Source organism: Salmo salar, chromosome 10, assembly GCF_965601325.2.
Source record: "Salmo salar chromosome 10, fSalSal1, whole genome shotgun sequence".
Classification (NCBI taxonomy): domain Eukaryota; kingdom Metazoa; phylum Chordata; class Actinopteri; order Salmoniformes; family Salmonidae; genus Salmo; species Salmo salar.
This window is the reverse complement of record NC_138300.1, coordinates 31,515,001-31,530,316: the sequence shown is the minus strand read 5'-3', so window position 1 is coordinate 31,530,316 and position 15,316 is coordinate 31,515,001. Positions and strand designations below refer to the sequence as shown.

The 15,316-nt window shown below is 44.3% G+C and overlaps 1 protein-coding gene across 2 annotated transcripts in view; it reads right to left on the bottom strand.

The window, feature by feature from the left end:
* Window positions 1–8,470: 8,470 nt before the first annotated feature.
* The window catches only part of LOC106613972 (myocilin), an 11,608-nt gene continuing 4,762 nt past the window's right edge, over window positions 8,471–15,316 (bottom strand). For both annotated transcript variants that reach the window (XM_014216853.3, XM_014216854.3), the window contains 3 exons: window positions 13,188–13,289; window positions 9,839–10,050; window positions 8,471–9,666 (listed from right to left, as the gene is read on the bottom strand). In XM_014216853.3, coding sequence (XP_014072328.3) covers window positions 9,094–9,666; window positions 9,839–10,050; window positions 13,188–13,289 — 887 coding nt within the window. In that variant the 3' untranslated portion in view covers window positions 8,471–9,093. The remainder of the gene's footprint in view (window positions 9,667–9,838; window positions 10,051–13,187; window positions 13,290–15,316) is intronic.

Here is a 15,316-nt window from a genome sequence, read left to right as displayed (position 1 = left end):
CTGTCATTGTCTGATGTAGAACCGGATGTCTTTGCTGCCCGGCTAGTTCTGGTCCGTCGGTGATTATCTTCCGGACAACAAGAGGCATCAACATGGCTGTCCCGGGAGATCTGTGGTCCTCGTAACTGGAAACGCAAATAAACTAGAAGAGGTGGCAGAATGGTTCACATGAATCGATATTCTATGTAGAATAGCTATTATGAACATTAAACTTTGCAGCGTGTGCTGTTTATTAGAGGCTTTACTTAGGCTCTAGCCATGGCAGCCAACCTCTGTGAAGGCATGGACATGACTGACGGGGAATGTGGTGGTGGTTTTAGATTACACCTGCATAGATCAAATGGTTTGATAGCTGTTATTAGCCGCTAAAAATAGATTACGGTTCACCACCAAGATTACGGAGACGTAATTTATAGATCGGCAGGTAAGGGTGCTCTCGAGCGGCTATAAGTTCTTTACCATTCGGCCATCAGATTTGCCACCAATGCTCCTTATAGAACACATCACTGCACTCTATACTCCTCTGTAAACTGGTCATCTCTGTATACCCATCGCAAGACCCACTGGTTGATGCTTATTTATAAAACAACTTTAGGCCTCACTCCCCCCTATCTGAGATCAGGGGCGAAAATCTGATATCAACTTTGGAGGGGACAATTACATGAAATTTTCTCAAGAGCAATTCCTGAGGGGGACACCAAAAGTAGTGCTGTAACACATAGCCTACATTGTAATATGGTAAATGTATATTGAGGAACCAAAGAAATAAGGTGTTTGCCGTACTCCTAACTACCGGTACCCAAAACTACACAACTAATCACAACAGCAATACCATTGCCTTTAACAAATCTTAGTTCAGTCACCAGTTTGAGAGTGGGGGTATCCATGGCATTTTCCAATTATGTTCCTATTTTACAAGTCAAAAAAATTGAGAACCTTTCATAATGTTGCCAAACAAAGACTCAACAAACTTACCTGAGACTCCCTGTCTCTGCCAGTCCCTGCATATCTGTCCCCAACTCTGCTGTCTGTGTGCCATCTGTTGCCTGCTCTGCCTAATGACATCATTGTGAAACATTTCCATTAGAATTTCATTTCTTTCTTATGAACATTTTATCAACTAGTCTTTGAGATATTAGGCTACTAGGGTTCTTACTTTGCGTTTTGGTGTACTGAAAAATACTCTCATTTTTCTACCTGGCTGGCTGGCTGGCTACACACACAGTGTGTAGGTTATTTACAGTAGGAGATGGGCTTCCATCATCTTCAATCATTCTATTTGGGCTTCGATCTAAAAGGTAGCTAGCAAATGTGAAACGGATTAAAATGACAAGAGTTGACAGCTGTATGAGTTCACCATTTACACAACATATGCTGCAACCTTTTGTAATTTTAATAGTTTGTTTCATATTGGCTGGCTTCCAACAATAGCTGAATTTGCAAAGCTAGCGAGCACCAATTCAGTTTCAGTGGTGTTTGCTATAATCTTTGCTACCCGGGTTAAATAAAGGTGAAATAAAATAAATAAATAAAAGTTCACTTGCGACAATTTAGCTTTTGCAACGAGACCATTAAATATATTTAAGACAATGGTAGAAGAGAGTGTAGTTCTGTTCAGTTTGGATTTCAGTTTATCGCTAACCTTATCACAGGGACTTTGAAGCACTAACTTACATCATCTGCATGCTGATTCCATCTTTGACGACGCCACATAAATGGAATAGGTACTAGCTAGCTTAATAGTTAATATTTGCGCGCTAGCTCTGCATATTCAGCTAGTGTGTGTGCGCGATTGACTGGATTAACCTCACGTCAGTTACGTTCATTGAGTGCCTTTCAGACAGTTCTCTCACGTCACCCCGCTCCTCCGCTCTCTCCACTGGCTTCCAGTTGAAGCTCGCATCCGCTACAAGACCATGGTGATTGCCTACGGAGCTGTGAAGGGAACGGCACCTCCATACCTTCAGGCTCTGATCAGGCCCTACACCCAAACAAGGGCACTGCGTTCATCCACCACTGGCCTGCTGGCCCCCCTACCTCTGAGGAAGCACAGTTCCCGCTCAGCCCAGTCAAAACTGTTCGCTGCTCTGGCACCCCAATGGTGGAACAAGCTCCCTCACGACGCCAGGACAGCGGAGTCAATCACCACCTTCCGGAGACACCTGAAACCCCACCTCTTTAAGGAATACCTAGGATAGGATAAAGTAATCCTTCTAACCCCCCCCCCCCCCTTAAAAGATTTAGATGCACTATTGTAAAGTGGTTGTTCCACTGGATATCATAAGGTGAATGCACCATTTTGTAAGTCGCTCTGGATAAGAGCGTCTGCTAAATGACTTAAATGTAAATGTAAATGTAGACAGTAGATACGACCCCTCTGTTACCTTGCCAACTAAGGAACTGGCAGTGGATCAAACCATTGTGAGGCAAAGGGTGGGGGGGTTGCAATCTTTTGAAACTTAAAAACGCGCTATTAAGTGTCTATAATCAGCACAATTGCTTTCATTGCGTATTATTAATATTATTTAAATTACATAGTTATGTTTCAGTGATATATTGAGCGGGACAAATCATATTTTTCCCAGGATGGGGGGGTCGTGTCCCCCCCGTCCCCCCGGGATTTCCGCCCCTGTCTGAGATATCTACTGCAGCCCTGATCCTCCACATACAACACCCGTTCTGCCAGTCACATTCTGTTAAAGGTCCCGAAAGCACACACGTCCCTGGGTCGCTCCTCTTTTCAGTTCGCTGCAGCTAGCGACTGAAACAAACACTCAAACTGGACGGTTTCATCTCAATCTCTTCATTCAAAGACTCAATCGTGGACACTCTTACTGACAGTTGTGACGGGTGGGTATAATTTGTGGAACGTTCCAACAGGAATCTGTTCCTCAGGATAACTGAGGTAAGAATATAACACACACCCACTGAAGATCTCTGCATGCTTGCAGTACCAGTCAAAAGTTTGGACACACCTACTCATTCCAGGGTTTTTCTTTATTTTTAATATTTTCTTCATTGTAGAATAATAGTGAAGACATCTAAAACTATGAAATAACACATGGAATCATGTAGTAACCAAAAAAAGTGTTAAACAAATCAAAATAGATTTTATATTTGAAATTATTCTAAGTAGCCACCCTTTTCCTTGATGACAGCTTTGCACACTCTTTGCATTCTCTCAACCAGCTTCATGAGGTAGTCACCTGGAATGCATTTCAATTAACAGGTGTGCCTTGTTAAAAGTTAATTAGTGGAATTTCTTTACTTAATGTGTTTGAGCCAATCAGTTGTGTTGTGATAAGGTAGGGGTGGTATACAGAAGATAGCCCTATTTGGTAAAATACTAAGTCTGTATTATGGCAAGAACAGATCAAATAGGCAAAGAGAAACGACCGTCCATCATTACTTTAAGATGAAGGTCAGTCAATCAGGAAAATTTCAAGAACTTTTAAAGTTTCGTCAAGTGCAGTCACAAAAACCATCAAGCGCTATGATTAAACAGGCTCTCATGAAAGGAAGACCCAGAGTTACCTCTGCTGCAGAGGATAAGTTCATTAGAGTTACCAGCCTCAGAAATTGCAGCCCAAATAAATGCTTCAGAGTTCAAGTAACAGACACATCTCAACATCAACTGTTCAGAGGAGACTGAATATTGATGATGGCCCCGGAGGAGATGGCTGCAGTTTTACTGGCTCTTAACCAACCGTGCTATTTTGTTAGTTTTTTCGCATTGTTTGTAACTTATTTTGTACATAATGTTGCTGCTACCATCTCTTATGACGGTAGCAGCTTCTAGACATCAGAGCTTCTGGACATCAGAACATCAATTACTCACCTCGAATTGGACAAAGATTTTTCTTTAATGAGTCGGACTGGAAGGATATACTCCAAACACCCGAACAGGCCCTCATCCCTGTCATTTGCAGGTGAAAGAAACTGAGATTTTGTGGAAGGAGATCGGGGTGCTTTGTGAGGATCAGGCGACGAGTGGCTAATCTGCCTTTGCCATCCGTACTGTTAGCCAACGTTCAATCGCTGGAAAATAAATGGGCCGAACTAAAAGCACGTATATCCTACCAACGGGACATTACAAACTGTAATATCTTATGTTTCACCGAGTCGTGGCTGAACGACGACATTAATAACATACAGCTGGCGGGTTATACACTCTATCGGCAGAATAAAACAGCAGCCTCTGGTAAGACACGGGATGGTGGCCTATGTATATTTGTAAACAACAGCTGGTGCACGATATCTAAGGAAGTCTCAAGGTTTTTCTCACCTGAGGTAGAGTATCTCATGATAAGCTGTAGACCACACTATCTACCTAGAGAGTTTTCATCTGTATTTTTCGTAGCTGTCTACATACCACCCCAGACCGATGCTGGCACTAAGACCGCACTCAATGAGCTGTATACCGCCATAAGCAAACAGGAAAATGCTCATCCAGAGGCGGCGCTCCTAGTGGCCGGGGACATTAATGGAGGGAAACTTAAATCAGTTTTATCTAATTTCTATCAGCTAATCAATCAAATGGCTACTCAGACTATTTGCATTGCCCCCCCCCCCCCCCCCCCCCCCCCCCCCACACACACACTTTTACACTGCTGCTACTCTCTGTTATTATCTATGCATAGTCACTTTAACAACTCGTACATATTACCTCAATTACCTCGACACCGGTGCCCTCGCACATTGACTCTGTACCGGTACCCCCTGTATATAGCCTCGCTATTGTTATTTTACTGCTGCTCTTTAATTATTTGTTACTTTTATCTCTTACTTTTTGGGGGGTATTTTCTTAACTGCATTATTGGTTAAGGGCTTGTAAGTAAGTATTCCACTGTAAGGTCTACCTGTTGTTTTCACGCTTGTGACAAATAAAACTTTAAAACTTTATTTGACACCGTGAATCAGGCCTTCATGGAAGAATTGCTGCAAAGAAACTTCTACTAAAGGACACCAATAAGAAGAAGAGACTTGCTTGGGCCAAGAAACACGAGCAATGGACATTAGACCGGTGGAAATCTGTCCTTTGGTCTGATGAGTCCAAATTTGAGATTTTTGGTTTCAACCGCTGTGTCTTTGTGAGACGCAGAGTAGGTGAACAGATGATCTCCGCATGTGTGGTTCCCACAGTGAAGCATGGAGGAGGTGGTGTGGGGGTGCTTTGCTGGTGACACAGTCAGTGATTTATTTAGAATTCAAGACACACTTAACCAGCATGGCTACCACAGCATTCTGCATCGATACATCTGGTTTGCGCTTAGTGGGACTATCATTACTTTTTCAACAGGACAATGACCCAAAACACACCTCCAGGCTGTGTAAGGGCTATTTGACGAAGAAGGAGAGTCATGGAGTGCTGCATCAGATGACCTGGCTTACACAATCACCTGACCTCAACTTAATTGAGATGGTTTGGGATGAGTTGGACCACAGATTGAAGGAAAATCAGCCAACGGTCAACTGAATCGTTTCTAGTCGTCTCTCACCCTTCCAGGCTTTTTCTTCTCTTGACTTTATAATGCAATTGGCAACTTTCATAAATTAGGTAAACTGGTAAATTAGGTGCACTGACCTCATTCGTCTTTCAGTCACCCATGTGGGTACAACCAATGAGGAGATGGCACGTGGGTACCTGCTTCTATAAACCAATGAGGAGATGGGAGAGGCAGGACCTGCAGCGCGATCTGCATCAGAAATAGAACTGACTTCTATTTTAGCCCTTGGCAACGCAGACGCTTGTTGGTGCGCGCGAGCAGTGTGGGTGCAATAATTGAATAACATAGATTTCTACATTTATTTTGGTGTAGTCAGCCTGTTAGCTTACACCGGGGGTTGCGTAGTCTGGTGTGAATTTCATCAGGAGTGGATTTTATACGTTTCAGTAGAAAAGGGCGGTTCCATGATGCCGACGTAATGTATATGCTCACATGGGCGTGGCCATTGATTTGGTTAACTTTATATGAAAAACCCATACTCTCATTTAAAGGTTAACATCACATGACATCTTTTCACAAATAGTTTAATGTTTAATCACATACGTTTCACAATATTTAGATGTAAACCTGACAGCTGGGAAATGTACAGGGAGCCACGATCTACACCCTGAATGGGCCACATCATGACACTATTTTGACGAATCTCAAATATAAAATATATTTTGATTTGTTTAACACTTTTTTGGTTACTACATGATTCCATATGTGTTATTTCATAGTTTTGATATCTTCACTATTATTCTACAATGTAGAAAATAGTCAAAGTAAAGAAAAACCCTTGAATGAGTAGGTGTGTTCAAACTTTTGACTGGAACTGTACATGTCTTTTATCTGAACTGTTACATTGTATCAGTGGTGGGGCAACTTCTACCTACTCTAACTTATGGGTATCAGAGTCTGAGCCAACCAATCAAACAGTTCTGACGTTGAATTTATATAGTGGTGCTTTTGATAAATTGCCTTCAAAAAGTATTCACACCCCTTGACTTTTGACACATTTTGGTGTGTTACACATGGGATTAAAATTGAAAAAGAATTGTCAACGAGCTACACAAAATACTCTATAATGTCTAAGTTGAAGATTTTTTAAATCAATTTATGAAACACAAAACACTAATATATCTTGATTCGATAAGTATTCAACGCCTTGAGTCAATATGTTAGAATCACCTTTGGCAGTGATTACAACTGTGAGTCTTTCTGGGTAAGTTTCTAAGAGCTTTGCACACGTGGATTGTACAATAATTTCAAAACAATATGTTCATTTTTTTTTCAAGCTCTGTCAAGTTGTTAGTTGATCATTACTACACAGCCATTTAAGTCTTGCCATAGATTTAAGTCAAAACTGTAACTAGGCCACTCAGGAACATTACATGTAGTCTTGGTAAGCAACTCCAGTATATAATTGTCCTTGTGTTTTAGATTATTGTCCGGAAAATATGTAGAGTGGTGCTGTTGTGTTGGATTTGCCCCAAACAACACTTTGTTTTCAGGACATAAAGTTAATTTCTTTGCTGCATTTTTTGCAGTTTTACGTTAGTGCCTTATTGCAAAAAGGATTCATGTTTTGGAATATTTTTTTTGTACTGGCTTTCTTCTTTTCACTCTGTCATTTAGGTTAGTATTGTGGAGTAACTACAATGTTGTTGATCCATCCTCAGTTTTCTGCTATCACACCCTCATGGTGAAATCCCTGAGCAGTTTCCTTCCTTTCCGGCAATTGAGGTAGGAAGGACGCATGTATTTTTGTAGTGACTAGGTGTATTGATACACCATCCAAAGTGTAATTAATAACTTCTCCATGCTCAAAGGGATGTTCAATATCTACTTTTTTTTTATATTTACCCATCTACCAATAGGTGCCCTTTGTGAGGCGTTGGAAAACCTCGCTGGTCTTTGTGTTTCAATCTGTTTTTGAAATTCACTGCTTGACTGAGGGACTTTAAAGATCATTTTATGTGTGGTGTGCAGAGATGAGGCAGTCATTCATGTTAAACACAATTATTGCGTCCGTGCAACTTATGTGACTTGTTAAGCATATTTTTACTCTTGACATTATTTAGGCTTGCCATAACAAAGGGGTTGAATACAATATTGGCTCAAGACATTTCAGCTTTTAATTTGTACACATTTCTAAAAATCTAATTCCACTTTGACATTATGGGGTCTTGTGTGTAGGCCAGTGACACAAAATCTAAATTAATCAATTTTAAATTCAGGCTGTAACACAACAAAATGTGGGAAAAAGTCAAGGGGTTTGAATACTTTCTGAAGGCACTGTATCTGCTTTCCTTACCTGGAAGAACTCAAGATGTATTATGTCCTTTGTCCAACCTGGATTATGTGGGTTTAGAACCAAGACTTTTTGCTTTCTAAAGTGCAGACTTCAAACCAAGACTATACTCATACTGTATGTGTGATGTGTTACTGAGCCAGGTTCTGTGAGTGTGTATGGTGCCCCAAGAGAAGTGTATAATAAACCATTAACATTCTACCATCCTTAGTTTTATTTCTCTTTGTGGAAGGAACACAGTGAATGTTTTCTCTTCTGTTTCTCACATTTCAATTCCCTCCTCCTCTCCACTCTTTTCCCCTCATCACCTCTCCTCGTCTTGTCTCCCCCTTCTCTGGTGAAGGTCCCATGAGTGGACGTGTGTTTTATTGTGGGAAACATTCATGAATGCAGCTGATGGGGGAAACACCTGCAGTAACACATCAACCTCCACTCAAATGGAGTCTTCAGTCAGTATTGACCTGTGAAGGAATGCTCTTCATAATTGGCCTCTTTGGTCCAAGGCCTTCCTTCTGTGTTCACACACCTGAAAGAGCTGGATGGATGGATGGATAGGGGCTATTTGGTGAATGATTCCATGTCTTCCCCTTCTTATGATAGTAAAAGGGTATGTGACTGAGTTATCATCCTCCTAGAATCTAGAGGTTATTGATTTTTACAGATAACTATATTATTTAGAATAGATAATCTTTATTATACCTTGGTATGAATTTGTACATCATTTAATATAGAGAAGTACAATGCACAGGAACATGCAATATTTCAATACATGCAGAGCTAGAGAGCAGCAAGTTTGTCTCTGAACATGTTTCCTACTGGGGGGAGAGGCACTATGTACAGGACAGATGGGTCGAATGAGTTTTATACACAGTACACACATTAGACCTTGTGTGATCACTGATGTTTGAGAGCAGTAGACTTGATAATGTTGGCTTTGCCCCCAATCCCCTTCTAAAAACTATACTTGAAATACAATAAAAGCACTACTCTGATGACCAAACAGTAGAAAAATAATTCCTCTATAAACATATTTGTGGACCGTGCCACAGCAATTGCCTTTCCACAGAAACAAGATACCTGCAGGGGGTTCCATTCATAATGCAATTTGCTAGAATAATTTTAAATCTCAATCACTATAGTGGCCAGTTATGGTAAGTACTAGGCCTATGCATTGATGAAGGTGGTGAATAACACTAACAACTTACCACCACACTAGCTGCTCTAAAGCTGTCAGTCTTTGAAGGACAGACAGAGAAAGTCTTTGGTTTGTATGAAGAGGCCTCCTCAGCTCCTCTACTGGCGGCCCAGCCTGACGTCGTAGGACACGATGTGGAAGTTGTCCCAGGCGAAAAGCTTCCTCTGGGCATGGTTGTAGTCCACCATGCTGTTGTAACGGTACTTATTCCTGAAGGGTAGAGCCACCTCCTTCCCCTGGCCTGTAGCTGTGTCAAACATGAAGTTGATGGTGGTGTTGGGAGCCGTGTAGCTGGCCACTGTGTACAGACGACCACAGATGATGAAGGCGTTAGCCACGCTGGTCTTCCTGATGCTGGTCTCCCAGCTCCTCTTCACCGCCAGGCTGTGTGGGTCCAGCTGGGACACCACTATGGCTCCTTTAGCCTTGTTGGTGCTGTAGACAGCCCACAGGCCCTGCTCGTCCACCCCCAGGTCCACATCGGTGTAGCCCCCCCAGGAATAGGGGAACTGGCCGTGGAAGCCGGCGTGGGGCAGGTCTCGGCGGGAAGCGATGCTCTCAGATGCCAGGTTGTACCTCAGCAGGGTGCGGCTGCGGCGGCGCTGGTAGTACAGAGAGCCGCGGTACAGAGTTGCTCCTGTACTCTCCACTGGCTCCGGTAATAGCAACACCTTGTGATAGACCATGATAATACAGTCCGGTCAATGGTCACACTTTACATTATACCTCAATATGTTATCATGGTTAAGGTAAAGGTTGGTTAGGGGGAAGGTAATCTGATCCTAGATCAGTGGTTAAGGTTAGACTCTAGGACTATCCCATGCCAGTCAGTCAGTCACCCACCTTGGAGGGGAAGCCTTTAGAGAGCTGATCAATGTCTTCGTAACCAAAGAGCTGTCTGACCTCTGACCCCACTGTATCAATGCGCCACACCATCTTTCCTCCATAGGGCGCCACAGCTTCTGGGTCCTGCATCCACACACCGTATTTACCAGCTATACTGTCAGCCTTACGATGGGACACTGGCTCACCTATTGATATCAACTCTCCACAGCCTGTGAGAGAGGAGGGGAGAGTTAGAGACATTAAGAGAGAGATGGGGAGGGCAGTTAGAGACATTAAGAGAGAGATGGGAGGAGGGGAGAGTTAGAGACATTAAGAGAGAGATGGGAGGAGGGGAGAGTTAGAGACATTAAGAGAGAGATGGGAGGAGGGGAGTTAGAGACATTAAGAGAGAGATGGGGAGGAGGGGAGAGTTAGAGACATTAAGAGAGAGATGGGAGGAGGGGAGAGTTAGAGACATTAAGAGAGAGATGGGGAGGAGGGGAGAGTTAGAGACATTAAGAGAGAGATGGGGAGGAGGGGAGCGTTAGAGACATTAAGAGAGAGATGGGAGGAGGGGAGAGTTAGAGACATTAGGAGAGAGATGGGGAGGAGGGGAGAGTTAGAGATATTAAGAGAGAGATGGGGAGGGCAGTTAGAGACATTAAGAGAGAGATGGGAGGAGGGGAGAGTTAGAGACATTAAGAGAGAGATGGGAGGAGGGGAGAGTTAGAGACATTAAGAGAGAGATGGGAGGAGGAGAGTTAGAGACATTAAGAGAGAGATGGGAGGAGGGGAGAGTTAGAGACATTAAGAGAGATGGGGAGGAGGGGAGAGTTAGAGACATTAAGAGAGAGATGGGGAGGAGGGGAGAGTTAGAGACATTAAGAGAGAGATGGGGAGGGCAGTTTGAGACATTAAGAGAGAGATGGGAGGAGGGGAGAGTTAGAGACATTAAGAGAGAGATGGGAGGAGGGGAGAGTTAGAGACATTAAGAGAGAGATGGGAGGAGGGGAGAGTTAGAGACATTAAGAGAGAGATGGGAGGAGGGGAGAGTTAGAGACATTAAGAGAGAGATGGGAGGAGGGGAGAGTTAGAGACATTAAGAGAGAGATGGGAGGAGGGGAGAGTTAGAGACATTAAGAGAGAGAGGGAGGAGGGGAGTTACAGACATTAAGAGAGAGATGGGAGGAGGGGAGAGTTAGAGACATTAAGAGAGAGATGGGGAGGAGGGGAGAGCTAGAGACATTAAGAGAGAGATGGGAGGAGGGGAGAGTTAGAGACATTAAGAGAGAGATGGGAGGAGGGGAGAGTTAGAGACATTAAGAGAGAGATGGGAGGAGGGGAGTTAGAGACATTAAGAGAGAGATGGGAGGAGGGGAGAGTTAGAGACATTAAGAGAGAGATGGGAGGAGGGGAGAGTTAGAGACATTAAGAGAGAGATGGGAGGAGGGAGAGTTAGAGACATTAAGAGAGAGATGGGAGGAGGGGAGAGTTAGAGACATTAAGAGAGAGATGGGGAGGAGGGGAGAGTTAGAGACATTAAGAGAGAGATGGGAGGAGGGGAGTTAGAGACATTAAGAGAGAGATGGGAGGAGGGGAGAGTTAGAGACATTAAGAGAGAGATGGGAGGAGGGGAGAGTTAGAGACATTAAGAGAGAGATGGGGAGGAGGGGAGAGTTAGAGACATTAAGAGAGAGATGGGAGGAGGGGAGAGTTAGAGACATTAAGAGAGAGATGGGAGGAGGGGAGAGTTAGAGACATTAAGAGAGAGATGGGAGGAGGGGAGAGTTAGAGACATTAAGAGAGAGATGGGAGGAGGGGAGAGTTAGAGACATTAAGAGAGAGATGGGAGGAGGGGAGAGTTAGAGACATTAAGAGAGAGATGGGGAGGGCAGTTAGAGACATTAAGAGAGAGATGGGGAGGAGGGGAGAGTTAGAGACATTAAGAGAGAGATGGGAGGAGGGGCGAGTTAGAGACATTAAGAGAGAGATGGGAGGAGGGGAGAGTTAGAGACATTAAGAGAGAGATGGGGAGGAGGGGAGAGTTAGAGACATTAAGAGAGAGATGGGAGGAGGGGAGAGTTAGAGACATTAAGAGAGAGATGGGAGGAGGGGAGAGTTAGAGACATTAAGAGAGAGATGGGGAGGAGGGGAGAGTTAGAGACATTAAGAGAGAGATGGGAGGGGGGAGAGTTAGAGACATTAAGAGAGAGATGGGAGGAGGGGAGAGTTAGAGACATTAAGAGAGAGATGGGAGGAGGGGAGAGTTAGAGACATTAAGAGAGAGATGGGAGGAGGGGAGAGTTAGAGGGACAGGGTTGTTAGAGGTGTCTATTTTAGACTATTGAGATGAACCCTGTAAGAGAGAGAGACAGAGAGAGTGACATTTGAAATGTATTTATTCTTTTGTGAGTGTAATGTTTACTGTACATTTTTTATTGTTTACTTCACTTTTGTTTATTAAACATATGTTTCCCATGCCAATAAAGCCCCTTAAATTTGCATTTAAATTGAAGCAAGTGAGTGAGTGAGTGAGTGAGTGAGTGAGTGAGTGAGTGAGTGAGTGAGAGAGAGAGAGAGAGAGAGAGAGAGAGAGAGAGAGAGAGAGAGAGAGAGAGGAAGAGGTATGTGTAGAGATGATCTGTAGTAAATCATGTTGTTGGATGGGGGACGGAGGGAAGAAGTCATGGCTTCTGAAAGATATGAGAGATGATCATCAGTCAGTAGAGACACATAGTAGGTCTACAGCGTGTTGGTTCGACATACCCGATGAGTGTGTGTGTGATACAGAGTAAGTACAGCACCAGCTGATCAGATGCAGGAAGGAATCCTTCACCAGCTCAAGTCTCTCACTCAGAGAATGATCAGGCTGCTGTACATTTACCAATTCCTAAAATACCTTCAGAATATTCAAGACAGAATGGTGTGTGTGAGGCAGAGAAGGGGGGTGTAACTCTGGATGTAAGGTTAAATATAAAGGTGTTACAGGCACAGCCATCACTGATATGAATTATTCCAGTTCAGCATGTTTATTTTGTTGATGTTCCAGTCTTTTCCAAGATGTGACAGAAACGGCAGCTGAAATGTGCCGAGGTAATCTCATCATAGATGTGCCCCTCAGTGTGTTCAGAGAGCTGCACTGGATCTCACTCCCTCCGGCACTAAATATACAAACACATGCTCTGGTGTTGGTATTTGCCCTAATATTTGCCCAGGTTTTGCCCTGGTATTCTGTGGGTCAGCTGTATGGGGGGAGAGGGGGTTACTGTGTAATAATAATGGGGCTGTTGGGAACGCGTCAGGTTAATGAACTATTTGATACTCTAGGTGGGTGTTCAGGACAGCCGTGTGTTCAGGTGTGTCTCACCTGTGCTGTCCTCTCGGCCCTCAGGACTAGGAGCAGGAATCTCAGTCACCTCAGCCTTCAACTCCTGGAGCACTGGATTACCACCATATTGCCATGCTGGGTCTGGAGTGAGGCGGGGGGGGGGGGGGGGGGGGGGGGGGGGGGGGGGGTAGAGACGGGGGGGGGTTACAATGGAACTCTGCGCGGCACTGGCTATGTTGGCCCAAACAAGCCCGAATCATTGTCCTGGCACAAACTGGCTACATTTACAGATAGGATAGCTTTACTACAAATAAGCGGTTCTGGAAGTGCACCAGTTATGATCAGTACAAGTGCAAAGGTCGCATCACCCTCACTGCCAGGCGTATCACCAAGATAACGGGAGAACACAACAATGCCATGTACGGATCAGAGATTGTAGAGGGTTGGCTGGTTTTGAAGGAGGAACTGGAGACTCAGAAGTGTGAATGCCTGTTCGCCGGTTGTGTTTGTGTTGAGTAAGCCCTGGCCTTTTGAACAGGAGGACCTATAGAACAACCAGAGAGCTACCGTGGCAGGGCGGGTGGACAGCTGTTCCTCCAGCATGGCAGTGGGCCAGGACCATAAAGGTTTCTTATCTTCACAATGACATACAACCTGGATTTCCTGTGCCAGTCCTCATCCTGGTGTGTAGATGGGTCATTCAAAGGGGCCCCACCTTTGTTTCAGAAGTTGTACACCTTTTCGTGGCAGCAACAGTCAACCGTGATTCCAGCAGCCTATATTTTGCAGCCCTATAAGTCTGAGGTAAGCATCAGCAATTAGCATATTATTGATGTTGTATGAAGGGTTCATAAAACATATTTTTTACAGCAATGTTGAGTTGAACATGCAATTCATCTTATGCCTATATATTTAATTTTTTTAGGCTATATACACTCTTGTGTTGGAGGCACTGAGGAGCCTGAGATGAAACCAGACTCCATCATGACTGACTTAGCACCAGTAGCTGTGAAGGCCTTGTTGTTTCAAGAGGTACACATTCAGGGTTCCTTCGTCCATCTCAGCCAGAACTTTTGGCGGTATGTGGAAGATGAATTTATCCCGAGCCATGAAGAGCTGGTATCAATGTACCGCAGAGACTCCAACTCCAGCGCTTGCATTCGTCCGATGTGGAGAGATGCTATGAGGAGCTGGAGGAGCTGATATTAACCAGTTACTCTGAGGACCGGGAGCTGCACGATGTTGTGTGACACTGTGAGTACAGATTCATTAGGGCCTGGAGATTATTTCGAGAAGTCACCAGAAGAGCTCCAGCATTTGCCAAAGGTACGTTCTGTTAAAACAGTAGGCCTATAGACCTAATATTTATTATTATGACAGTATTAAAGCATTGCACGGTGTCTAATGTCTCTATGTATATTTCAGAAATGTGGAACTACTATGATGTTGTCGAGCAGAAAGACTTTGTGAAGACCAACAACCCACTGGACACACAGTGGTTGAATCAACACTTTTTCCACTGAATTTCAATGAATTGACATCTGTGCCCAGTGGGAAGGCACTGGAGGACTAGCATCAGGCCTTCAGGGCTCTTGTTGGTGCCACACACCCCACAGTTTTGGAGTTCATCGATGCCCTGCAACAACAACAGGCTCTTGTTGGTGCCACACACCCCACGGTTTTGGAGTTCATCGATGCCCTGCAACAACAACAGGCTCTTGTTGGTGCCACACACCCCACGGTTTTGGAGTTCATCGATGCCCTGCAACAACAACAGGCTCTTGTTGGTGCCACACACCCCACGGTTTTGGAGTTCATCGATGCCCTGCAACAACAACAGGCTCTTGTTGGTGCCACACACCCCACGGTTTTGGAGTTCATCGATGCCCTGCAACAACAACAGGCTCTTGTTGGTGCCACACACCCCACGGTTTTGGAGTTCATCGATGCCCTGCAACAACAACAGGCTCTTGTTGGTGCCACACACCCCACGGTTTTGGAGTTCATCGATGCCCTGCAACAACAACAGGCTCTTGTTGGTGCCACACACCCCACGGTTTTGGAGTTCATCAATGCCCTGCAACAACAACAGGCTCTGACTGAACCTCAACTGAACCAGTTCTTCGCTGGCAACCTACCATCCCCAGAGAGAGTCTGCACTAGCCTGG